The sequence below is a fragment of the Suricata suricatta genome, chromosome 10 (genome assembly GCF_006229205.1).
Source record: "Suricata suricatta isolate VVHF042 chromosome 10, meerkat_22Aug2017_6uvM2_HiC, whole genome shotgun sequence".
NCBI lineage: Eukaryota > Metazoa > Chordata > Mammalia > Carnivora > Herpestidae > Suricata > Suricata suricatta.
The window spans coordinates 6,533,777-6,560,463 of record NC_043709.1 but is presented as its reverse complement, the minus strand read 5'-3'; the positions used below and the strand labels follow the sequence as shown (position 1 = coordinate 6,560,463).

At 46.6% G+C, this 26,687-nt stretch overlaps 1 protein-coding gene and 1 pseudogene across 1 annotated transcript in view; both read left to right on the top strand.

Annotated features, from left to right (window-relative positions):
* Nucleotides 1-26,687, top strand: part of MEI1 (meiotic double-stranded break formation protein 1) — a 75,783-nt gene that overhangs the window by 48,084 nt on the left and 1,012 nt on the right. The window contains exons 20-30 of the mRNA XM_029954092.1: nt 4,512-4,790; nt 9,930-10,095; nt 11,269-11,373; nt 13,107-13,217; nt 13,536-13,696; nt 16,202-16,283; nt 16,466-16,641; nt 23,908-23,989; nt 24,453-24,559; nt 26,259-26,390; nt 26,577-26,686. Of these exons, the coding sequence (XP_029809952.1) occupies nt 4,512-4,790; nt 9,930-10,095; nt 11,269-11,373; nt 13,107-13,217; nt 13,536-13,696; nt 16,202-16,283; nt 16,466-16,641; nt 23,908-23,989; nt 24,453-24,559; nt 26,259-26,390; nt 26,577-26,686 (1,511 nt within the window). The remainder of the gene's footprint in view (nt 1-4,511; nt 4,791-9,929; nt 10,096-11,268; nt 11,374-13,106; nt 13,218-13,535; nt 13,697-16,201; nt 16,284-16,465; nt 16,642-23,907; nt 23,990-24,452; nt 24,560-26,258; nt 26,391-26,576; nt 26,687) is intronic.
* LOC115303903 lies at nt 9-554 on the top strand (annotated as a pseudogene).

Here is a 26,687-nt window from a genome sequence, read left to right as displayed (position 1 = left end):
CAAAAAAAATGGGAAAGAAACAGCATGAAAAGGGTGGAAAAGTAGAAGAGGCAGAGCCTGAAGAATCTGTCATTGAGAAAGTACAGGACTGACGTGTAGTGACTGGGAAGGTGGAGTACTCCCGAGGTGGAAGGGGCTCACAGGTGTTGACAGGACTTGGGAACCTGAAGAAACTTTAGATTCTCCAGGGCTAATTGAAGCATTTCTTAGTTCTCAAAAGACCGGTAAAGAAAAGGGTGGTACAAAAAGGAAATCTGGATCTGACAGCGGATATGATGGTAGCAGCTCAGAGAAGAAAAGAGATGCTGCTGATAGACCAAGAGGCTTTGCCGGAGGTCTTGATCCTGAAGGAAGAATGGTGCCACCGACAGCAGTGGAGAGTTCGTGTTTCTCGTGAGATGGAAAGATAGGCAGACTCGGTGCTGGCAAAAGAGGCAAATGTGAAATGTTCTCAAAGTGAAATTGCTTCTTATGAAGAGAGAGTAACTTGGCATTCTTGTTCAGAATATGAACATATGAAATCTAGGTCTTGGTTCTTAGACTTATTAGTGTGAAGAAATAACATTCTAATGACAGTCCAGTTTGGTATTTCCTTTTGAAGTAGTGTTGGGGGAGTTGTTGGGGTTCTTTTGCATGCATAGCACTGGTTACTTTGAACAAATAAAACCTTTCTGTAGTTACTTCCTTTATCAGAAAAGTGTATTTGAGACCACGGTATGTTAATCCCCTGCACTCAAGAATACTTTTCCTAGGGACCAGCCCACGCACCCCAGTTGAACGGTCCCCGAGTAGGTGGTTGGTGTCGGCGAAATATCTATAGGAAGGAAGACAGACAACATGAATGGTGGTAAAACCACACTTAACTAAGAAAGTCAGTGTCTTTTATGCCATAGGGGTTTACACATTTTTTTTTTTAATGATTACAAAGCTTATGGTCCTTGAGAGAGTGAAAACATGCTCTAGGAAGGATCATTCTTTTATCACAAAAGAAAGAACAGCCCTGAGAACAGAAGTAAAAAAAACAACAACCAGGAATGAGGGAGTCTGTCTCTCAAAGAATCTTCTTTTCTTCAAGGCCCTTTAGCAGTTATGTCTGGGCAAGATGCTTATCATTCAAGGGGTTAATTTTAGACAGAGGATTGTGTTTGCCCCAACAGCAGGCGATGAGCTGGGAACAGAAATAATGTAAGGGAAAGCAGGTGCCACTAACTGACCCAAGTTGATTCAAAACTTAAAGGTATATGCCTTCATTGCTCTTGCAAAGCAATGAGAAAAATCATAGAGAGATTAAATAGAAGCCACATATGCAGCCCAGGAGGCCAAATGTCGCTGCACAACAGTCTTTGGACTTGTTCCACAACTTCCCAAACTTTTCTCCTGCGCCCCCGGAGGCATAGCCATCAATGGTCGCTTATGTAGATTCTCCTGTGTCCCAGAGGTCTGGCCATCAATGGTCGCTCTGCGGGAGGTTTTTTGGCCTGCTGGGCCCCAACAGGTGTCTGAGTGTCTCAGCCAGTTAAGTGTCCAATTTCATCTTAGGTCATGATCTCATGGCTTGGGGGTTCAAGCCCCATTTTGGGCTCTGTGCTGACAGCTCAGAATCTGGAGCTTGCTTTAGATTCTGTGTGTGTGTCTCTCTCTCTGCCCCTCCCCTGCAAAAATAAATAATTAAAAAAATTTTTTTAGAAAGGAATACCTTTTCTAAATGTCGGGGGAATTCTTCATAGTGGTTACTCAATCAGAATTTGTGTTTAATTCTCATATGACTTGAGATCATTCTGAGTTTTTTTTTTAGGGGGAGTTTTTATGTGTATAGAGATAAAAACACACATGTAAATGGTTTTCTCTTTCTTTCTTTCTCTCTTTCATTCATTCTTTTTTTTTTTTTAACATTTACCAAAACAAAAACAGCATTGCATAACTGTGGATAAGCTCATGTTTCTGAGATGCCATCATTTTTAGCAAAAGAAATAAATCCCTTAAAGTTAAATTGAAATTTTTCCTGGGGTACCTAGGTGGCTCAGTTGGTTGGGCATCAGACTTCGGCTCAGGTCATGATCTCATGGTTTGTGAGTTCAAGCCCCACATTAGGCTCATTGCTGACAGCTCAGAGCCTGGAGCCTGCCTCAGATTCTGTGTCTCCATCTCTCTGCTCCACCCCTGCTCACGCTCTGTCTCTCTCTCTCAAAAATAAATATATATTTTTTAAGTTGAAAATTTTCCCTGAAATCTTAACCTTCCAAATTTTATAATTAACTGGGCAATTTGAATATAATGTAAAGAATTTAAATTGGACAGTTTAAAGGCAGACATATTTGGGGTTGCCTGGCTGGCTCAGTGGAAGATCGCATGACTCTTGATTTTGGGGTTGTGAGTTTGAGCCCCACATGGGGTGTAGAGATTACTTAAATAAATAAAGCAAAATAAAGAAGCAGCAATATCTATAGTTATATAAATGCAAGTTTATTTGCAAAGTAAAGGAAGGAAAGGAGAAGAAAATTTTATCACTACCAATAACCTCCCCACGCAAATGACAAAACTAGACAAGTCCTGGTGTGTTTTAATTAGGTAAGCAAAACTTGGTTAAATGGACATTTAGAAGCTCCTTCTAGGGGCACCTGGGTGGCTCAGTTGGTTAAGCATCCGACTTCAGCTCAGGTCATGATCTCATGGTTTGTGGGTCTGAGCCTCGTGTCGGGTTCTGTGCTGACAGCTAGCTCAGAACCTGGAGCCTGCTTCAGATTCTGTGTCTCCCTCTCTCTGTGGCCCTCCCCGACTCACACTCTGTCTCTGTCTCTCTCAAAAATAAAATTAAAAAAAAAAAAAGTTAAAAAAAATAGCCTCCTTCTAGTGAGCCAGTACTTTTCAAAAAGTTGAAATCTGGGGTGCTTGGGTGGCTCAGTCAGTTGAGCGTCCTGGCTTCAACTCAGGTCATGATCTCACGGTTCGTGGGTTCGAGCCCCACGTTGGGCTCTGTGCTGGCAGCTAGCTCAGAGCCTGGAGCCTGCTTCAGATTCTGTGTCTCCGTCTGTCTCTGACCCTCCCCTGCTCGCGTTGTCTCTCTCTGTCTCTCAAAAATAAAATTAAAAAAAATTTTTTTAAAACGTTGAAATCTTGTGCTATATTGACAAAAATGTTATGATTTATGGAATGTCTAAGACTTTGTTCATAGAAACCCGATCATAATCAGATGGTTAGAGATGTTGGCAATTTAGGACCTTCTGAAATAAATGGATGAACAAACTTCTGTGATCTAAATTCTTGTCCTGCATGTTTTTTCTTTCCCCTAACTCATTCCTTACATGTCAGCTCAGTCTTCTCAGTATTTAGGTTACTGGATCAGCAGAAGCCAGGAAAAGCAATAACTTTGTAGTAATCAGAATGTTATCCAATTGTATATTGTTTATTGTAAATACTGACCAATATTTACAATATTGGTCAAAACAGTGGTCAATAAATAGTTTTATATTTTTTTAAAGAAAAAACTAGAGGGGCTCCTGAGTGGCTCAGTCAGTTAAGTACCCGACTCTTGATCTCAGCTCAGGTCTTGATCCCTGGGTTGTGAGTTCAAGCCCTGTACTGAACCTACCTTGAAAAAAGAAAAAAAGAAAAACTAGAGTAATCAAGACTGTGCTTCTGACATAAGGATGGGTGTTTAATCAATGAAATAGAATTGACAATCTAAAAATAAACCCATATATTTTTTATAAGGATGCCAAGACAACTCAAAGGGGGAAAGAACAGTCTTTTTAATAAATACCACTAGGACAACTGGGTGTCCACATGTAAAAGAATGAAGTTGGACCCTTATCTCGTAGTAAATACAAACATTAATTCAAAGTAGATCAAATGTCTCAATGAAACAGCCTGCACTATAAACTATACAATCCTTAGAATAACATATTAAGGGCTGAATTTTGCTATGTGTGCAATGGGAAGAGAGGGTTTTGAGGGTTAATAAGTGATTCAGCACACATGCTCTTTGCCCCCTGTGTGCCAGGTCCTCTGACAGATGCACAGATTAATCTGTATCAGTCTGGTTTCATCAGGCAGCTCAAGTTTAGTGTGGGAGGTAGACACATATGCTGATAATTACAACACGCCGTGGTATCATTACAGAGCTGGGTGTCTCAGCCACTGCTTACCAGAATTCTTTTCTGTGGGAAGTTGACCTGCTCATTGTAGGATATTTAGTGGCATCCTTGCTCTCTCCCACTAGATGCCAGTAGCACTCCCTAAGTCAAGAAGATAAAAAAATGTCTGTAGACATTTCCAAAAATGTCCTTGAAAACAAAATCACTCTCAGTTGAGAACGACTATTACAAGGTAAGCACCGAGGGCTTTCTCCTCACCCGAGAGTCCTGGGATGAGCCAGTGAAGATGTATGTGCTGGAGAACCGAGATGCCGAGTCCGTTTCTCTCCATGATCTCTAGGCTAGGTTTGTGGGCTGTATTTGGGTCGTCTGCAAGATGTACTTAGCCCCTTTCTTTCATTCTTTCTTTGTCTCCAGGCTGTGGTCAGTGCCATCAGAAAATTTTTAGAGGGCATCCCGGACCTGCACCTGGTTTACATCCACCATCCCCTCCTGCTCAGGTTCTTTCTGTCGTACCCAGAGCTGATGAGTAGGTTTGGGCACCGTGTCCTGGAACTTTGGTTCTCCTGGGAAGAGAGCAGCTATGAGGAGGAGCTGGATGAGGTCTCTTCTGCTGGGCGGCCCCCGCTTCCTGCCAGCTTAGCAGCCCTGTTCCACATGCTCAGAAGCAGCCCTAGCATCCTGCTCATTTTGCTAGTACGTGACCGCTTGCTCATTTCTGCGTTCAGAGATGGTGGGCCCTTTCTCTCTGAGAGTTGGTTTTCTGAGGTCAGGAGGCAGCTGCATGCTTCCGCCTAAGTCTGGACTTATTGGTGTCTCCATGGGGCTGAGAGGTTCTTTTGGCCGGCAGGCACCCGATTTCTGTAAATCCATACGCTGTTCTAAGTCCGGTGGAGGTTTGCTCATTGAGAGAAGGGTCCTTCTTTACTCTTGAGGGAACAGAGCTATGAAATCCTGACCTTAGTCACCATTCCCTCTCACCTCTCTGTCTTCTCTCAAGCAGATTGTGCTAACAAGGGTTTAATGTCAGAGGAGACCCTTGGGGGCATGTAGATGGAAGTGCTTGATTATAGAGGGACCAGGCCTTTTTTTGCCAGAACTCACAGGATAATGTTCTGTGTGCAACACACTGCCTTGGGCAAACCCAGAGCTGTGAGAAACTCTAGTGCTTCCTCATGAATTAAGACATCCCTGTGATTCCTATCAGGTGTGTCCATTAGTCAGCTGTCTGTCGTCGGCAGTTTCTAATACACTGGCTTTAGCTCCCTCTTTTCCTCTTTCGCTCAAGAAAGCACATTGGAAAATAAATTCATGGGAGTGACAGTATTATAGGCGTAACTGCTGTAATTTGTTTTTAATTTAAAAAAGAAACTCATTTGCACCACTTGATAATTTGTGTTGAGTGAGTGGGTGAGTACCAGTGGCAGGTCCCGAACTGACCGCAGCATGGCAGCACAGGAGGCCCTTCCTTTAGAACCACTGCCTTCAACGCCAGCGCACCTACTTTGCCTTCGCTAGTCCAGGAAGAGTGACACAGCCTGTTAGGGAAGACTGGGGATTCCTTTGATGTTCTTAATCATCAACAAACATGATTTATTGGAGTGTTTTTTATTGGGCTGACTTTACTGGGGTCACTGTGGTGAAAATAACACCTTCCTGTTGTATACCTCACTTAGGTACGTGCATCTGTCCGTATTCACACGTGCATGCACACACTCCCCACTCAGACTTACACCTTCACCTTCCAACCCTGAGATCTGTCCCCTTGTGAGGTCACATGTGTTGGCTTGATAAGGGCCACATGCATGCTTTGGCTGAAATTCTTCCTTGGAGGAAGAAGAAAGGTGAAAGAATGGGTTAAAAGTAAAGCATCAATTCATAGGAGAGGAAAGCTAGAAGGGTGCCAGGAAAAGTAGCAATGGACAGAGCTACGATACTGAGTTTTCTTTATGAGATGAAGCATTCACAGTCAGTTTCTCACATAGACGTGGTATTTATAAATATTTGCTGACCCAATGAATTAGGGATCTGGACAGATCTAAGTCTGTCTCTGTCTCTCTCTCTCTCTCTCTTTCAAAAAAGCAACTCTTCTGAAAAAGATACTTATGGTATCTTATATTTTTTTTAATTTTTATGGTTTTTTTTTTTTTTTTTTTTTTTTGAGAGACAGAAAGGCAGCGCGAGCAGGGGAAGGTCAGAGAGAGGGGGAGACACAGAATCTGAAGACAGGCTTCAGGCTCTGAGCTAGCTGTCAGCACAGAGCCTGACGCGGGAACCGAACCCACAGACCGCAAGATCATGACCTGAGCTGAAGCCGGACACTTAACAGACTGAGCCACCCAGATGCCCCCTTTTTTTTTTCCTTTTTAAACAAATGGGGAAAAAAAGTTGAAAGAGATTTGCCATAGTTCACAAGAGTTGAGATTGAAACCCGGATTTTGACTCCCTATCTCATGTTCTTCCCAGTAAACTGAGTTAACTCTCAGAACAAGAGAGAAAACAACCCTGATCCAGTGTTCCATCTAATGGGAGAGCTGTTTATTTAGGCAGTGGGAATTCAGGGAAGAGCCGGACCGGTGCCTGGGAGCACCGCCAGGGAGAGACGCAGACACAATAGACCACTAATACCTGTCCTAATGCTGCAGCAGTAAAGGTCGGGCAGAGTGCTTGGGTTGCAGGGAGGGCAGAAAGGTGTCAAAGATGTTGATCTGCAAAGGATTTAACAAGTGAGGGTGCTGGGGGAGGCTCCTGCCAGGCCAGCCCTGCAGCATGGACGTGCTTGCTGTAATTCAGGGCTGATGAGTGGTCTGGTGTGGTTTTGGAGAACCGAGGGTGTGTCACAGGAGTTGAGGCTGGAGAAGGATAAGGAGGAGCAGATTTTTAGGGGCCTTGAATTCAGTTGTTCACTTTTTCTTTTATCATACATGTATTTGGTTTATTATGAGGTATTGGGGATACAAAGAGAATTCAGATATGCTTGTGCTTGTCCTTGAGGAAATCACAGATGCTTGTTTTAGTCTGTCACCTTATAGGAACTTCCAAAGCGTCACTGGAAGGAGAGAATCAGAGAATGGTGAGGCTAGAAAAAATCTCAGATCATGACAATGAGCTGTGGGAGGGAGTGGTGGGAGAGTCTAAACCCCTCTAGACTTACACCTGGTTGCTCTCACTGGTCCTTGCCCTTGTCCCAACCCTTTCCATGTTCATGTTTTTCCCAGTGTGAGTCTCTCTAGGGTGGAGACCCTCCCTAGTTGAAGATTCTCCTAGGCCACTAGCTTCAAGAAACATTAAGCACTTAAAGGAAGCAAGCTGAGATGAAAATGAATCTCAAGAGGCCAAATCCTTAGAAAGACTCTGTCCCAGGCAAGCTGGAGCAGGTGCCCAGTGCTTGTCCTTGAATGTGAACCACCCTCACCACTCCTTCTTCCTGGGTAGAGAGAAGCTTTGTGCTTCGCCAGGCCTAGAGCACAGGAAGGATCTGTCTTTAGGGCTGGATGATACACAGAGATGCAGGAAGATGAAGGCTTTTCTGAGCTTCAGTTTCCTCATATGTGAAATGGAGATAACGTGGAGATTCCTGGGGGGCTCAGGTGGTTAAGCGTCTCGCTTGGTTTCGGATCAGGGGATGATCTGACAGCTCATGAGTTTGAGCCCTGCATTGGATTCTGTGCTGACAGCATGGACCCTGCTTGGGATTTCTCTCCCTCTCTGTCTGCCCCTCCCTGTCTTGCTTTCTCTCTCTCTCTCTCTCAAAAATTAAACATATAAACATAACATAAAAAATTTTTTAAATGGAGATAACATGTGGATAAATATATAGGAATAATATGTGGGAAGCCTATTTAAGGACATTCTTGTTATCCTGTCCACAGTAGGCTATCATCCACAGATCACTGACTTATTCTGAATCAGAGAGAGAATGTTAATCTCACAGCAGCTTATTGAATTGCTCAAGGATATATAATTAATAAGGGTCATGACTATGGGCCTAAAGTTAATGAGTTTTTACTAAATTGGATCCTAGAACCATCAGTGGTGAAAAAGAATAGCAAGGAATAACTTTGCTGTCTGTTTATATATGTAATTCTTACCATTTCTTCCCAGCTTCTAGCCACAGGAAGGAAAAAGAGTCTAAAAATATGTTGTTGGTACCAATTTCTGTTTTTGATATGGGTAATTAGCAGCTGAAAACAATGCTGTTAATTGCCACTCTATCAATGGGTGGTCTTTCACGTAGGTTGTTTAAATGTGAAAAACAGTGATATCACAGAAGCTCTGTTTCTTCCTTCCTTGGCCACATCTCCCTGGTTGATCCAGCTCTAGAGAAATCAGGACATCTCTGGAAGGAGAGACTACAGAGTGGGCCATGTTCCACCCAGAGCCTTCCCACTGCCCCCCACAGTGGGGAGCACCCCTTCCCCTAGGATTCTCCATAGCCACTGGAGGTCAAGTACCCCTCTTCCTTTTGGATTTTAACATTTTAACTCAGGGTTCTGAGGGACCAGCCTCGTGCTAGGGAAGGAGCAGGAGCAGGATCGGGATCAGGATCAGGTTTGGCCCTGCGCGAATCGCACCCACTCTGGGCTTCAGCCTCCTGCCCTATAAAGTAAAAGCGTTGATGTAAATGAACTGAGATTCCTATGCTGTGATCCTCTCCTTCCAGAGATGTTTTCTGAGTCCCTACAAGGTGAAAAAGATGAAGCCAACCTCATCCCTGTTCTTCATTAACTCAGAAAGTAGTAGACTTTATAGAGCCGCTGCTGTCTTGATAGGCAAACTGCATAACCTGCCTGTTATCTCATTTGAAAAATTAGGGTGATGCCTACCTGGAAGAGTTATTATGAAGATACAGAAAATATAAAGATAAACATGTAGCTACAGTTTTAACCCATCGCAATACCTGACATTATCAATCCCTAATTGAGCCACTGTTGTTGATTTATAGTTGTTTCTCTGGCAGCTGTGGAAGTGTGTGAAGAGACAAGCCCAGATGCCCGAGTGCCACCCAGTGATCAGCACGTCTGGAGTTGTCAGGCTCGGTGCCTCTAGCCGTGTCTCTGTGTGTGTCAGCTGTCCTCCCGAGAAAGGGAATCTGTGTGTGACCTTGGATTCATAGCACCCAGCATGTTAGCCTGTCCAAAGGAATTGGCTTGTTTGAGCTGGTAGGTGCCAGGAACTATCAGTAGGATAGTCTCTGGTGTGGCTTCTGACTGGCTTTGCCTTTAACATATACTCATTAAAATAACTCTGAAAGCAAATAAAAAGCAATGTCCTTTACCACCTTCTGAACCCAAGGCCTTTACAGCTTGCGGCAGAAATAGCCATGGCAGAGAAAGGGCCTGACCTGGTCCTCGCTTCCCTTCCTGTGTCCCGAATCTGTCCTATCCCATCCTTTCCTTGCCCTGTGACATCTCCTTCCCCCTCTCTCTTCCTTCCTTAAGGGAGGAAATTCAGGTCCTCTGTCCTGAAGTAACCGCTTCTTGACCCTAAAACTTACATGTGTCAGAGAGAGACAATATGGAAAGTAGAAAGAGCTTTGGGCTTGGAGGTAGGAGATTCAGATCTTAGCTATGCAACTTACTGGCTTATGTGACCTTTAGCACATCCAGTAATCTCCTCAAGTCTCCATTTCTTCCTATTTAGGATGGACCTATTCAGCAGATTGGTACATAATAGGTGCCAAGTAAGTAAATGCTTCCTTCCCCAGGTTTGTGACACCATGATCCTGGGTCCTTTCCCAGCCCCTCTCTTCTCAACTGTCTGCCTGTCCCCACTAACTAGCCTGTCCCCAACTGTAATATCCTCTGGGCTCTGGTTTCCTTCTCTCCTGCTCAGGATCTCATCTATTCAAGCCCAGTGGACACAGCCCGCAAGGTACTGATTGTCCTAAGGACCTTTGTGAGGAGGAATGAGGAGGTCCAAGTGAGTGGTCTCATCCGAGGCCACTTCCTGCTGATCCTGCAGCATCTACTGATGGAACATGGGGCCTCTCCCTCAGAAGGTCAGTCTGCAGCTGTGGGGGCATGTTCTGACCTGAAGCTCAGTTAGGAGGGGCATCTCTGCTCTGATGAGTTCTGCTCCAGGAGACAGAATCAGAGTTTTCTCTGCAAAGGATAAGTCAGGCCAGAGTGGAATCAAGCTAAACTTTATCTCCTTCCTCTCATCGGAGAGTGAGCGTTCAACATATTTGATGTGTGCCTGTGTGTGTGCGTGTGTGCGTGTGTGTGTGTGTGCGTGTGTGTGTGTGTGTGTGTGGTGAGAGTATTTATGTTAATGTCCTATGTGTTTAGCCCAGGCGGGTGTATACGATGTATGCATGCATGTCCTCACCCTGTGCGTTTGTCATGTGCTCGGAGCTGCTTGTCACAAGAATGGCAGTCCCCAGTTGGGAAGAAGGAGGTGGGAAATATAGGGCAGGCCAGGGAGGCAGCAGGAGCCAAGAGGGGCTGGGGAGGAGGTGGGTCTGAAATGTGTTCGGAGCTGCCAGGGAGATCCGGAAGGATAGTTTCCAAATCTGGAATAGGACTCCCTGGAGTCAAGGAAGTTTGAGGTTTGGTTCGCTATGAAGATACTGAAAAGGTTGAGATTGGGTTGTCTTCTCCTATTTACAAAATGTTGAATTTTTAAATCAAATTTCCAAGCAATTGAGAGGAAGTGGGAGGAGAGCTAGGGTTCACTAGAACCCTCCTGCTACCTGAGGCTGGAAGCTTGGAAGCTTGGAGGTAGACTTAAGGGCAGGAGAGGAGTTGAGTCCTTCCTCTTCAGGGAAGGATAAGCCACATCTAACTAATAAATAATGCCTAAGAGTCATGGGATTTCACGGAAACATAGTTGAAAAAATGTGGGCATTGAACTCAGATTTTTGTTCAAGTCCTCGCCCTGCCACTAACTGGCTGTGGGAGCTTGGAGAAGCCATTCAGCCTCTCTAGGCCTGTTTTCATAACTGCAAGATAGAAATAACAATCCCTATTTCACACAGGAGAACTAAGTGAAATGTTGAATCTCTGATACCCAACCCAGAGTTTGCACTCAGTTTGTCAGTTGCCCCTGTGCCCAAGGAAGAAGGCAGGAAGTAGTGATGAATCCCAACAAACACTTATAGTAGGGTGGGGTATCTGTCTGACCTTGGGGTGACCTGAGTATCCTGACCAGCCCTCCTGCTTCTTCCTCACAGCCTCGGGAAACTTGCCGTTGCTACTGAGCCTCCTTTCTTTAGTGCAGCTGAAGAACAAGCCAGAGCAAGAACTGGACAGCATGGCCATGAAGCTCCTTCACCAAGGTGCCTGAGGGCCCAGGGCTGGGCATTCCCCTTCATTCCATCTTTCATCTCTTTGGGAGAATATAGTGGGTCACTCTGTTCCTGTGGGTTTCTTGCTAGGGAATCTTTAGACCTTTCTCTAGTTGTACTCTGGGAGGTTTGGGAAATGAAACAAAAACAAACCAGAACACTGTGTGACAGGCGCAGCCCTGGAGTCTGGGTTTGTTCTCAGTCACTAGCTATGCGACTTTGGGCAGTCACTTAGCTTTAGGTTCCTCATGGGTAAGACAGTACTCCTTAGCGGATTTAGGGTTGAGATAAGGGATTGCTAGATGTAGACTGCCACGTAATACTTGGCACACCGTAGGCCTCCAGTGGAGACTCTCTGTGGAGATTCGCTTTTTCTGGCACAAGCTCAGTTCTCCACCCCGCTCCACAACCAAATCAGGATCAGTTCACAGTCCTCTAGCCTCCTCTACCCATACCCAAACCTCGTTAGGACCTTTCATTGCTCATTAATGCAGTTGCCACTTCATAGGCACCATCCTTAGGAAGGTTTCTTGAGGAGATTGAAATTGCCAGGAAAAAAAAAATGTCATCTCTTCAGTACCATGGACTGTCAGGTGCTCTGGCCACAGAGGGCGTTGGTTCTTTCACTGCCTGGATCCCAGGCCTCATGAGAAGATTGGTGTCAGACTTCAAAAGGGCCTCCAGGCCTGGCCTGATGCTGGTCATCCCAGCCTATCTGTCAGATCAAGGGTAACATTCAGCTGGGAGGGGAGACTGCATATGACAAAATCAAGCCAGCTGTCAGAAGGGCCTCTGGAGGGCGGATAACGACCTGAGACATACATGTGAAATGTTATATACATTTATATGTAATCCTTGAGTACTTTTATTCGAGAGCATAGCAGGTGGAGGACAGAGGTGAGGAAGCGGGCTGCTTGTCTGATTGACCACAAGCCAATTAGAAGTCTGTGTGGCTGTGTGAGGTGGCTGCCAAAACAGAGAATGGAGACCTAGGTGGGTTTCATATTGAGGCAGTGGTGGCAGGGGAGCAAAGAGGGGTGAATCCTGGCAAGAAAGGGATAATGTTCTGTAGATGTCTACTCTACAGTGTAGTAACTATTCTGATGAGGGCTGTGGAGTCCTGAAGAGGCATCTCATCTTGGTTTGAGAAGTTACAGAGGCTTCCTGGAGGAGGTGAACTTTGAGTTGAATCTTTATTGCTGAGTAGGTGTTAAAGAGTTAGCCAGATGAGGGTGATGTAAGTGAGAAAGAGAATATGGCAACTGTAGGGAGTCGCACGGTGACGGTGGTGAGTCCTCTGGGAAGGCAGTGAATGGCCCATCGATGGAAGATTTCAGGGGCTGGATCTTCTTCCTGCTGGGGGTAGCAGGTTGGCCTAGATGAGCTCTGCACACTCTTGTGCTGGAGTCTTTGCTGGCATGAGTGCTGGGAGAGGACGCCTTTCGATCATCTACGCCTGCGCAGTCTGTTCTGGTGTGCAGCTGTGGGCTGCTTGCCTGAATTTTTCCAGATGGAAGAGTGCGAGCGTCCTTCAGGTCTGTTACTGCGTTTCTCTTCGTTGGCTGTATTACCAGGAACGCTTAGTTTGCGCTTGGTCCCTAAGACTGACAGACTGACGTCTGATATTAGCCAATTGAAGGCCATTATCTGTGAGAATTGTGAGTGCTGATGTGCATGAAAGCCACAGGGTGCTAGGTGCTAGGTTCCTGGGGACTCTCTTGCAGTGAGCAAGCTGTGTGGGAAGTGCAGCCCTGCTGACGTGGATATCCTGCAGCCCTCCTTCAACTTCCTGTACTGGAGCCTTCATCAGACCACACCACGCAGTCAGAAACGAGGTATGGGGGGCCCCGGCTGAGACAGTGAAAAGGAAGGGTGCTGGGAAGTGTCCATGGCCATTGTTGCCCTTAGTTTTTCCCTCTTATAAAAATATATAAGGGGAGATGTGTCTGGGCCAGATGGCCATAAGGTCCTTTCTGGTTCTGCTAACCTGTGGTTCTTGAATGAAGTTAGAACCCTTAGAACCCCAAACTGAGCCTTTTGTTCATTCACCGTGTTGTGCATGAGGTCCCCATCATGTGCTAACCATGATGCTGGCCCTGAGCAGGGGGATCCTGTGTAACTCACATGGCTCTGTCCTGCCAAACTGTCTGTAGCTGCCGCGGTGCTTCTTAGCAGCACGGCCCTGATAGAACTTCTGGAGAAGACTCTGGCTCTCACCTGGACGGAGGTGGACCAGCCCAGGACCGCACTCCTTTGCTCCGCCTGGCTGCTCACTGCCTCCTTCTCTGCCCAGCAGCATGATGGCGGTCTGCAGGTTAGTCTCTAAGGCCCGTGGCTTTGGGGCATGGAGTGGCACACAGAGGAGTGACAAAGTTCCTGAGTTCTGGTCTCAGCTCTGTGGCTTATTAGCTGAGTGACCTTTCTAAGGGATTTAACTGAGTAACCTTAACAAGGTATTTAAATCTCTGAGCTTCAGTTTCCTTGCCTGCAAAATGGGGGAAAAACCTCCAGGGTCGTCAGGTTGGTTGCCGTTAATTTATCACACACGGATCCCCTACCTGCCAGGCTGTGTTCTAGGCAGAGAGGACTAGAACGTAAATACAGCAGGTACCCCACACCTGGGAAACTTACATTGTACTCTTTAAGCGAAGCCTTGAAGGGTAAGTACAGTTGTGCCAGGCAAAGATAGCAGGGAAAGGCATTCTAGGTAAAGAGAACAATATGAGCAAAGACGGGAAGCCGCACAAATTTAGGACATAGTGTACATGTTTGGAGAGTGACGAGTGACTGTGATTAGAATGTGAGGAGTGACCGTCAGATCGCACAGAAGGGCAGAAGCCAGACTGTGGCCTTGTAGTGCTGAATGGTAAGCACTATGTGCCAGACACAAGTAAGCTGTTGTTGTGATTTTGGAGAAGGGAATGCAGGGAACAGGGGGGCAGTGGACGTACCCACAGAACATCTCCCTTCCTCTCAGTCCCTCCCTGCCCCCCTGTATAGGGCCTTGTCTTCACAGTGCCCTGCATGAGCTCCTCTGAGGGCTGCTCCACATTCTGGTGTCTCCTCCCTAAGCTTGGCTGCTCCTTGTGGGTAGAAACCATCTTCTAGCGTTTGACTTCTCCCGGTGCCCAGCCCTGTGCCAGTGTAGTGTCAGGCACACACTCATTTGTGAAGTCATTTTTATTTAAAAATTTTTAAATATTTGTTTATTTAAAGAGAGAGACAGAGAGAGAGAAAGCAAACGGGAGGGACAGAAAGGAGGAAGACAGAATCCCAAGCAGGTACTGCACTGTCAGCATGGAGCACCACACAGGATTTGAACTCATGAACTGTGAGATCGTGATCTGGGCCAAAATAAAGAGTCAGACACTTAATTGACTGAGCCACCCAGGAACCCCTGAAGTCATTTTTAAAGTTTGGCCTCTAAGGTGGCCACAGGCTGTGGCAGATCTATTCTATAACAGGTCTTTTGGTTGTTGCCTGTGGCGTTGATTTAGGATAGGAACCTTTTCTACTTTTCTTTGTGAGGCTCTTGGGCCCACCCTGGCCCCTGCAGTCACTTCCCTGGGTGGGAGTCTACACCGCGTGCCTGACTCTGCCCTGGTTCTCAGCTCACACCCAGCCAATTACCTACTAACCGCCTCCTCTCTAAGCCCTCCCCACTGCCGTCGCTCATTCCTCATGGTTCGTCCTCACCACTAATGTGGCCTCTTCAGTCTCCGGGCCCTGGCCTGACCCTCCTTCATATCTTCTGTCCCTGCAGCCAGTCTGTCTGGCCTCCACAGCCCATACTCCTCCAGAAGCTTTTCCGTTCTCCACATGGCCGCTGAGCCCTTGCTCCCCTGGCTCTCCTGCAGCCTTACTTGCGGCCACTCCACCCTCCTCCTCTGTCCTTTGACCGACTGTTGGCTCTTCTTCAGATCAGCTCTGCTTTTTCACATCCCCATACTACCGATGGTTGGTTTCTGATTGATTTTTAATAGTCTTTATTTCTAAGACAGTTTTAGGTGTTACGAAAAATGGATAGCACAGAGTTCCTAAATAACTCCCACACAGTTTCCTCTATTAATATATTACATTGGTCTGTTATTTCAATACCTTTGTACAAGTTGGTTCTTCTGCCTAGAACGTGCTGTTCCCTCAGCCAACAAGCATTTTTGAGGAACTTTGTGCCAGACTGGGATAAATCCAAGTAGAGGAGACGTAATCCCTGCCTTGAAGCAGCAGTGTTCTGGGTGAGGAGAGCAGAGCCAGACTCAGCTTTGAACCTGCCATTCTAGCTAACCCATCGGTTTGGATGTTGCTTTGACTTTAAAGAGCACCTTCACCAATGCTGATCCTCAGCTATCCTTCAGAATAGTTCTGGAGGGGGTGAGAGCAAGTGGCATTATTCCCATTTCATACATGAAGGAAGTAAGGCAGCCTGGGAGAGGTGCAGTGACTTCCCTTTGGCCACCCGGCTAGCTAGTAGCAGAGCCAGGATTTTGATTCTGGGATGTCTGACTCTAGATCTAAGTTAGTTGGATGGTGGGCTGAGGTGGCAACTGAATCACAGATGAGACTGAGAAGGCTCCCTGGTGGAGGAGTTCCTTGACAATGGAGGAGATTTGGGAGCAGAAGGATTCTCTGTGTACAGGCTTAATTCACCTCCTCACATTCCTGAATCCAGGACTGGTAGACTCACAAGACTGTGTGGCCTCCTTTGTCCCTCTTCATGCAGCGGGTATGTGTGGGTACATAGAAGAGACATTGGGACTGGTTGTTTTCTGCTCAAACTGCCGGAATGTGGGAGTCACCCCTTTACCTCTTGCCCTACCAGGTTCACCAGACACTGTCTGTGGAACTGGACCAAGTACTGAAGGTCCTCAGCTTTCCGAAGAAAAAGGCCACGCTGCTCTCAGGTATGGCCCCAGGGCCTGGAGTAGAAGATGAGCTTTTCACTTAGACTGTGAGAAGGGACCACCCCTCCCAGACTAGCCGATGGTCACCCCATTATTATCTCCACTGTCTTCCCCGCTGTGACAGAGCTAGGTGGAAGGTGGGGAAGGAGGCAGGAACTGATTAAGGGGTTTCTTGCTTTCAGCTGCCATCTTACGCTTCTTACGGACAGCCCTGCGGCAAAGCTTCTCTTCTGCCCTTGTGACCCTGGTGCCCTCAGGGGCCCAGCCACCACCGGCCCCTGAGGACACTGTCCTTGCCCCACTGAGAACATCACAAGTGTTGTCCCTGGTCATCGGACTGCAGAACCTCTTGGTGCAGGTAAGGCCCTTGCCAAGTGGACTCTGGCAGTGGAGTCTGCTTCTCCCAAAACAACAGCAGGCAGCAGGGTGGCTGCCTGGCAATGACCTGGTGTTTCCTCCAGGATTGGAGGGTGGATTGATTGGGACTTGAAAGTTATGGTGACAGAAATGAAACACAAAATGGCTCATAACTGAGAAAGTCAGGGCTCAGTACTGGCTTTAGGTACAGTTGGATCCCAGGGGCCCAGACAGTGGCGTCAGAGCTCTGTCTCCACGTTTTGGTTCTGTATTTCTCTCTGTCAGGTTTGTTTCATGGGATGGTAGAATGACCAACAGCAGCACCTGGCTCATATCCTTCCAGAAGCAAGAGACTTCCTCTTTCCCAGCAGCCCTCAGAACTGAATCTCATTAGTCTGGCTTGGGTAATGTGCCAATCACTGTGGCTGGACCATGGGATGCTTCGGCTGAGCTGGCTTGGGTCAATACCCTCTCCCGGAGGCTGGGGCATGCGGTCAGCTCTCCATTACCCATGTAGACTGAACACAAAAGAGGGATGGTTCCACAAAAGAAAACTGTTTGCAGAAAAAGGAGAAGTGAATTTTGTATAAGCCGAAACAGTAGATGTGTGCCCCAGAGGGATTTGTGTCTCACAGCTTAGAGGACTTTGGAGATCATTGTTTTCCAGCCATCACATGCCGTGAAGGGTGGTGGGTGTGGAGATATGTTAGGTGCCTGCCTTTGAGGAGTTAACATCTGGTGGGGAACTGCTGTGTAGACAAGAAGTGATAACACAGTGTGGTCAGTTCTGGGCTAAAGGGACACACTGCATTGTGGGGGGATGGGGTGTAACTGATAGCCTAGTATGGGGTTAGTGTAGAGCTGGCTGTCAGAAAAGGTTCCCTGTTCCCAGCCTTGTTGCCTGTTTCCCACCCTTGAATCCCCAGAACTTTTTTCTCATTTAAGAAGCTTATTGTGTATTCTTTTCTTTAAAAAAAAATTCTTTAATGTTTATTTTTGAGAGAGAGACAGAGCGTGAGCCAGGGAGGGGTAGAAAGAGCTGGAAACTCAGAATCCAAAGCAGGCTTCAGGCTCTGAGCTGTCAGGACAGAGCCCGATGCGGGCCTCAAACTTAGGAACTGCAAGATCATGACCTGAGCCAAAGTCAGGCACTTAACTGACAGAGCCACCCAGGCACCCCTGGTGGGTTTTTTTTTTTTTTTTAATCTTTTTCCCTTTTCTTTTTTAAAATCATGGTAAAATATACATCACAAAAGTAACCATTTTGATCATTTTTAAGTTACAATTCTGTGGCAGTAAGTACATTTACACTGTTGTACAAACACTACCATCTTCCCTCTCCAGAACGTTTTCATCTGTCTTGTTGAACTAAAATTCTGTCCACACTAAACAGTAACTCTCCATTGTCCCCTCTCCCCATCCCTTGACAGCCACCTTTCTGCTTTCTGTCTCTATTCGACTATTTGATTCTTCCAGGTAGCTCATGTAAGTAGAATAATACAGTGTCTGTCTCTCTGGAAATTTTGGACTGTCCTCAGCAGTCCCTGGGAAGAAGAACCACCTGGAGTCACTCAGGAATTCTTCATGAAGAGGGTCCTGGGCCGGTGCTGGTTGTAGGAAAGTGTTGGCGAGGAGTCGCTCAGCCTCATAGCCACTGTCCCTATGACTGCCTGAGGAGCAGGACCAAGTTTCCCCTTTCTCATTTCTCTCACTGACACGCTCCTGGGAAATTCCCTGGCCTTCTGCTTTCAGCCATAATGACCTTTCTGCCACTGCCCTTAACGTAAGGAAGTATATGGAAGAGTCATTTTGTTTCTCTGTCTTTCCTTCACAAGTGGAGCTAAGCCGCCTTCAGACTCTTCCATAGGTTTGTTTAAAAATAGTTCTTTATTTGTTCAATCATTCATACATTCAGCAAATATTAATCCATAGCAATCCAAGAATAGAGGAGGTCTCTCTCTCTCTCTCTCTCTCTCTCTCTCTCTCTCTGCCTCTCTCTCTGCCTCTCTCTCTCTCCTGAGCTCCCAGAATTGTTTATTCAGCCCTGTAATGAGGATTGCATTTATCATATTTTATTATATGGTCAGTGGTCTGCATATCTGTCTTCCGCAAAACTATACATTTCTTTTAGGCAAAAACTTTTGCTGCTTGGGGGAGAGGGGGCCGTCAGAGGAGGCCTCACAGAGAAGGTGGCATTTGAATTCAGCCTCGAACAGTGTCTAGGGAGAGGTAGAGGGAAGGGCATTCCAGGCATGGAGGGCACCATGAGCAAAGGCGGTAATCTGGATGCGCACGGGAGAGGCAGGGTTGAGGGGCGGCAAGAAGCAGAAGATGACACTGAGGAGCTGGGCAGGGGCCAGACTAGTCAGTACCATATGTGCCAGGCTAAGAGGTGCCATGGGGAGCCTTGAAGGGCTTCTATCAAACTGAGTTTCTGAAAGGTCACCGGCAACCACAGTAGGGAAGAGGGGTGGGAGGAGAAAGCCTGAAGGCAAGTGGACTGTTGAGCAAGCGCTTGTTGCAGTGACGCAAGTAAATGACACTGACGCCCATTTCACACCCACTGAGGTAACTAAAATAAAAAAAGCAGATTATATCAAATGTTGGCAAGAGTGTGGAGTAAGTGGAGCCCTTACACGTTGTTGGGGTGGGGATGCAAAATGGTGCAACTACTTTGGAAAACAGCCTGGAAGTACTTCAAAAAGCTAAACACAGAATTCCTGTATGCCCGAACAAGGCGACTCCCAGGTGTCTGCCCGAGGAGATTGAAAGAGCGTGTCTACACAAAAACTGACACACACAGGTTCCTGGCACTACAATTCATAATAGTTCCAAGTACAAACAACCCCAATGCTCCCCAGCTGACGAATGGACCAACAAATTATATACACGTACAATTGAATACTATATGGCCATAAAAGGTAATGAAGCACTCACATGGTACAGTGCGGGTGAACCCTGAAAACTTGCTCAGTGAAGGAAGCCAGATGTAAAAGAACACATAATACATGATTTCATTTGGATGGAATGTCCAGAATAAGCAAATCCATAGAGATAGAAAGATTAGTGGTTGCTTAGGACTGGGGTTGGAGGTCAGGGAATGGGGAGGAACTATTAATGAGTACGGGGTTTCTTTTGGGGATGATGAAAATATTCTGGAATTAAATAGCTGTACAACTCTGTGAATACGCTAGAACTACTGATTTAGGGGTGCCTAAGTGGCTCAGTCAGTTAAGTGTCTGACTGTTGGTTCTGGCTCAGGTCCTGATCTCACGGTCTGTGAGCAAACAGGGGAGGGGCCGAGAGAGAGGGAGACAAAGAATCCAAAGTAGGCTTCAGGCTCTGAGCTGTCAGCAGAGAGCCCAACGTGGGGCTCACACCCACGAATCACGAAATCATGACCCAAGCCAAAGCTGGATGCTTTACTGACTGAGGCACCCAGGCACCCTGATCTATACCCTTAAAAAGATTAATTTTATGGTTTATGAACTATATCTCATTAAAGCTGTTATTTAAAAAAAAAAAAAAGCAGTATCAAGAGGGAAAAAATGACAGTAAGACCTAAGTTGGGCACTGGGTGCTAGTCCTCCCTGGCCTCTCTGGTCCAAGGCAGCCATGTAACATCAGCACCAACAATTGAGTGCTGGGCAGAGTGTGCAGAATCTTCAGCTGTCTGAGATGAGGTGGCTCAGTGCCGCTGTGGAAGGTGTACTGGTCAGAATCATAGTGATCTGGATCATAGTCCCTGCCCGGCTCCTAACTCTGAAGGAGTTTAGCAAGTCAATTCCTCTTACTGATCCTTGATTTTTCTATCTGCAAAATAAAAAGAATCTTCCAGCATTAAGCAATTTGGGCCTATGAGAATAGCCTCCATTCCCTCAGGAGTGGAGCACAGCCCAGAAAAATGTTGGTTATAGTGAGGATGGAGGCAATGTCCAGGCTTCACCATGCTGGGTCACGTGGGGGAAAAAGGGCAGGTTAATAGCAGTGGGGGCGGGGGAGGGGACAGGGTCTGCAGAAGTGCTATGGTAACCGGAGTGACTTGTATGGCATTGGAGTAGGGAGAAGCCAGGCCAAACGTCCCTTTTTACTTCTCGGAGGAGCCACAGGACTATAAATCTCTGAATGTCTCCAGAGTAGAAATACATACAGTAGGTTTGTTCGGGGTTTCTTTGGAGATGCAGACCTTGGCCAGCAGGTGGAACTGCAAGAAGACAGGTGGGGGGGGGGGCCCTTTCTAGTGGCCAGGGCTGTCTAACAGTAGAGCAGGCCGACTTGGGAAGAATAAGAGTGCCTTGTAGCTGGGGGTCTCCAAGCAGAAACCCAGCAAGAACTCCTGCTGGATTCCATTCCAGTTACTCCATCCCTGGGGAGATTTGGGGAGGGGTAAGGGTGTGTCTGAGCAGAGAAGAAACAATTATCTTTGTGCTTAGACTTGGCTTTGTGATTGGGGTGGGAGTAGAGGAATGTTGTTACCAGATTGGAAATCGTGAGCTAAAATTAGTTTTACAAGATGTGAGGCTTTGATCTCCGGGATTATTCCTACAAGAGCAGAGGTTTATGTCAAGTTAAGGTTCTAGGAGAGCGGGAGGTGGGGAGGAAGGGAGAAGACATTTACTGAGTGCACAACTGCACAAACACTTGACGTACATTATTTATTTAAAATTATTTTATGTTTATTTATTTTTGAGAGAAGAGAAACAGCACAAACTGCGGAGGGGCAGAGAGAGAGGGAGGTACAGAATCTGAAACAGGCTCCAGGCTCTGAGCTGTCAGCACAGAGCCCAATGTGGGGCTTGAACTCACAAACCGTGAGATCATGATATGAACTAAAGTTGGACGCTTAATCGACTGAGCCACCCAAGCACCCCGACATGTTATTTATTCATCATAACTCCTCTATAAGGTAGAATTATCATCTCAGCTTTATAGAAAAGGAAACAGAATCCCAGAGATGTTAAGTAACTTGCCTACGTTCATACACTTTTAGGTCAGGATTTAAACCTAAGTCCTTTTGGTTACAAAATTCATGTCCTTTCAGTGTCTCTCAGGAAGTGCATCTTGTGAACAGGGGCATGCTGGCCCACGGCTCTATGGGCTTGGGGACCTAGGAAGAGGCTAGAAATGGTCACTGGTTAAGAGTTAATTTTAGGTTGGAGAAGGAGAAAGGGCAGAAGGCCTTGGGTTTGGTTCTAGATCTGCCGCCTTCTGATACGTTCAGGTGTCCTCAGGTCAAGCATTTTCTCTCTGGGCCTCATTTTCTCAACTGTAAAATGAGGTGAGTGAATAGCTCAAGCACTCAAGCTGTGTTCCTTGGAGGTCTTAGGAGTTCTGTGGAGAAAACCTAGGGGTTTTTAAAGCGGGGTGAGGGGTGCGGGGAGTATTTCTCCTGTTGTACATTTCATGAGGATGTTCTCACCCTGTATTCAGTGTGTACTCTGTGGCAAGCACTGGCTGAGCACTCTGTACCCATTTCTTCTTCAACCCTCTCAACAACCCGGATCATTTTTTAATTCCCACTCAGCAAGTGTAAGTGACCTTAGCCAGGGTCACAGGATGGTAAGTGACTAAGCACGGATGCAAACCCAAGTTGTCCCATGCTCTTAACCACCACATCGCTGCCTTCCAAAGAACAGTATGAAGACAGCATAGCTTTCTGTTTTTACATTTTAAAAAATCCATTTTTTTATAACTTACATGCAATAAAATTCATTGATTATAAGTGTCCAATCAAATGAGTTTTGACAAAAATATAGTTTCATAAACACCACCACAATCATGACATAGAACATTTCCATCGCCCTAGAAAGTTCCCTTGTGACCCTTTGTAGTTAATCTCTTCCCCCCTTCCCTGTCCCCACTGATCAGCTTTCTGTCACTGTAGTTTAGCCATTTCTAGAATTCCTAGAAATGAAATCATACAATATGTGGTCATGTGTGGCTAGCTCCTGTCACTTAGCTTAATGCTTCTGAGAGTCATTCATACTGTCGTATGTCAGTACTTCATTTCTTTTTACTGGTGAGTGGTGGTCCACTACATGCCGTACCGCAGTTGTTTACCCATTACCTACTGATTCGGGACTTCCAGATTTTTGGCTATTATGCATAAAGTTGTCCTTAATTCAGAAGTACAAGTCTTTGTGTGGACATATAGATTTATTTCTCTCATAAATAGAAATAGAGAGTGGAATGGCTGGGTCAGATGACATATTTGTTTTCTAATGTGTGTAACAAGTTATCACAAACTTAATGGCCTAACACCACACCGTTTGTCATATGTCAGAAGTCTGAGTGGGTTTGAGCAAGTTCTTTGCTTAGAGTCTCACAAGGCTGAAATCAAGGTGTTGGCCAGGCTGGGTGCTTATCTCGGGGATCTTGGAAGAAATCCACTTGTTCCGCAAGGGCCTCTTCCGGCTCTCGGCCCACATTCTTTCTCACCAGGCCCCTCTATCTTCAAAGCAGCAATGCATGCTGAGTCCTTCTCACACTTCCAGGCTCTCTGGTTCTTCTGCCACCAGCCAGAGAACACTGTGTTTCAAGGGTTGGTATGATTAGATTGGGCCCCAACAGTCTCCATTTTGCCATCTAATGTGACATAATCCCAGGAGTAGCTTCTGGGAGCGAAGGTCATGGGACAGTCTGAAAAATCTGCCTCGCACATATGGTAAGTACATGTTTACTTTATAAGAAAGCATCAAATTGTTTTCCAAAATAGCTGCACCATTTTACTTTCCTGCCAGAACTATAAGAGAGTTCTAGTTGCTCCACATTCTGGCCAACACGATACTATCAATCTTTATAATTTTAGCTATTGGTGGGTGTGTAGTGGTACCTATTTGCATTTCCCTAATGACTGATGGCAGAGAGATCTTTTGGTATGCTTATTAGAGCATAAAATTTTGCTTGATGAAAGGTTCTGCTTTAAAAAAGTTGAAATTTACTGTCATAGATAAACTGTGAGGTTCTTACAGAGTCTGTAATTTATGAATCTCTTAATGGGACCCAGGGCTTATCTCCTATTCTGAAACAGCCTCTTGAATGTAGGCAGAACATAGGTGTACCATCAGTATAAGCCCTGTGTGTGTGTGGGTTAGACATGAAACCAACAAACATTCCTTGATTATCTACAGGGCTACAATCCCAAATCTGAAATTCTGAAATCCAAGTTATTCTGAAAACCAAATGTTTCTTTTTTGATTGACACCAAAACTCATTGGTGGCCAAACCTGACATGAACTTGTGTGGGGTTTTGTTTGTTTGTTTGCAGAAGGACCCTCTGTTGTCCTCCGCCTGTGTTGGCTGTCTGGAAGCCTTGCTTGACTACCTGCAGGCCCGGAGCCCAGACATCGGTAGAAGCCCTCCCTGTTCTCTGATGTTCTCATAGGGGCAGCCAGCCCCACCACCCTCCTGTCCTAGACTTCCAACCTCTGTTCTTTGATTCACACTCATTTTGTTTAATTCTTTTCATAACACTGCAAGGGCATTGCCATGCCCATGATACGGATGAGGACATTGTAGTTCAGAGAGATCAAGAATTTGCCCAACCAAGGTCAAAAGCTCTTAAATGGCAGAGCCCTTCCTACTGCCTGCTTCCCACAATAGTGGGACATGTGATTTCCCTGAGCCAGGTAGCATAGATGGATAGAACAACGAGGAAGAAAAACTTCCTGTGCTCAGGTCAGTTTGTCCAATGCCCTGCCTCTAGCTGGGCAACCCTTGTTTGAGCCAATCAGAGAAAGTCCTCTTCCGCAGTGTTTCAAGGTCTATGGGAAAGTAGCAGTAACAACCTAGGGTAACTGCTGTTTCCCGTAGCATCCCATGTGGTCTCCCAGCCCTGGAATCGGTTTTTGCTGTTTACCCTCCTGGATGCTGGAGAGAGTTCCTTCCTCAGACCTGAGATCTTGAGGCTCCTGACCCTGGTAAGTACAGAATGGATGGTCTCGTGGTCTGAAGAATGTGATGAGCTAGGTGGTCCTGAAGAGGCCTGATAGAGGGGTAGAAGGTAGAGGGGTTGGGTGGGCCTTCAGCCTACAAGAGGCCTGCTCAGAGAATTCCTCAGACACCCACACTTCTTACCCCAAAAAGACCCAGATACTCCTAATTCATTTGCACATGGATCATTGGCCAGGGCCTGCCTGCTGCACCCAGATCCTGTGCTAGGGACCAAAGATGTTACTGAGCCAGATGTTCTGCCTTTTAAGGGTCTCTCAGTCTAGAGAAGGAGATAGACAGGAAACTAATAGTTAAAACCTGATGTTATTAGTGGCAGAGTAGGTGTGCTAAGAGCCTGGCGGTAAGCAGCCACTGAATAAACAACAAAGCAGTGCACCTGTCGGTGATAGTAAAGGCGGGTCAATGAATAAATCAGTGGTTGGTGTGGGAACACAGAGAAAAGTACAGTTGACCCTTGAATAATGTGGGGGTTAGGGGTGCTGATCCCCACACAGTTGGAAATTTGAATATAACTTTGACTCCCCCAAAACTAACTACTAATAGCCCACTGTTGACTGGAAGCCTTACTGATAACATAAACAGTCAGTGAACACATATTTTGTATGTTACATGTACTAAATATTGTATTTTTACAATAAGGTGTAAGATTTAATAGATGGAGGCAGAGATGGGAGGAAAGGAAGAGACCAGGTTATGGAGCCAAGAAAGCCTTTATTGGGATCTGCGATTCCTTGGCAAGGTCCCATGACCCTGGGAGTGGGAAGTCGCGCCTGATAGGCGAGGGGTTGTGGGGGCGGGGGGGTTATGGGTGAGGAGGTTCTGGGTTTGACCTTGGGAGGGCAGACTATCAAATAAGGGCATTTCAGGGACGTGGCAGGATGGAATAGGTTGCCTTGTCTGTCAGGGTGATGGGAAGCTGGAGCTTCATGATTGGCTGTTTTCAAACTGGCACGGGACCTTCCAGGTCTGCAGGTGAGGGGGGTGGGGGTCGTCGGTCCCCCACCTACAGCAAAATGGCCGCTCAGTCACCACCTTAAGGTGACTCTTAGATAAAGTAAGCTAGAAAAAGAAAATGTTAATAAAATAATAAGTACAGTGCAGTATTTATCAGAAATAATCTGTGTTATTAGTGGACCCATGCATTTCACTCTCGTGTTGTGTAAGGGCCCACTGTAATTGTTTCTGCCAGAGCTGGGAGGGAGAGGTAAGAATGTAGTAAAGTACTCAGTTAATGCCTATATTTCTTTAATAAAATGAAAGAACATTCAGCAGGAAGGTAACATTTTAGCTGAGGCAGAGAGAAGGAAGAGTATCTCAAGTGAGAATAGCAGGGCTGTGAGCACATGGCGGTGTGTTTGGGGAACTGCCATAGTCCATTTTGACCATGAGTGTGGGGTGCACGGCCAGGGGGTGAGGGGAAGGGGACTGAAGGGGTCAGCAGGGCCAGCGCTCTCAGGGTTTCATATTCTGCCTCATGTATTCCACTTTCCTGGACACAACCTCACCCCTGCCCACCAAGTCTGAGCTCCTGAGGGCAGGGGGGTTCTGTGGGCTCCAGATCTGTACGCCCAGCCCAGGGCCAGTCACAGTCGGGACATGGGAAATGTCTGTGAATGAAGGAGATCCCAAATCACTGTGGGTTTGGGGCTTCTCTCCCTGGTCTAGTTTGTGCGGTTCCAGAGCAGCAGTGTCCTTTCTCGTGAGGAGGTGGGTCATGTTCTGCAAGGCACAGCTTTGGCTGACCGCTCTACCCTGTCGAATACCACACTCCAGGCTCTGCGTGGCTTCTTCCAGCAGGTGGGTTGGAAGGGGATTCGATGTAGCCTCTGTAAGGCTAGACCCTCCACACCATCTTCTTTGTGGAGGAGGGGCCCTCTGGCCACAGCCAGAGGGAGGTCAGGAGTGCAGAGGGCGGCGGGTAGAGAGGTCCTGATGGGGTAGGCCCTGAGAAGGCCTGTTTTGCCTGCCCTCTTCTTGCTCCAGGTCCAGAGCATGGGCCTCCTGGCTGATGAGAGCACGGCCCAGACCTTGCAGGTATCCTTGGAGGGCCTGTCCCCCAGCACCTCCTCAGCCCAGCCGCCCCTAGACATGCTG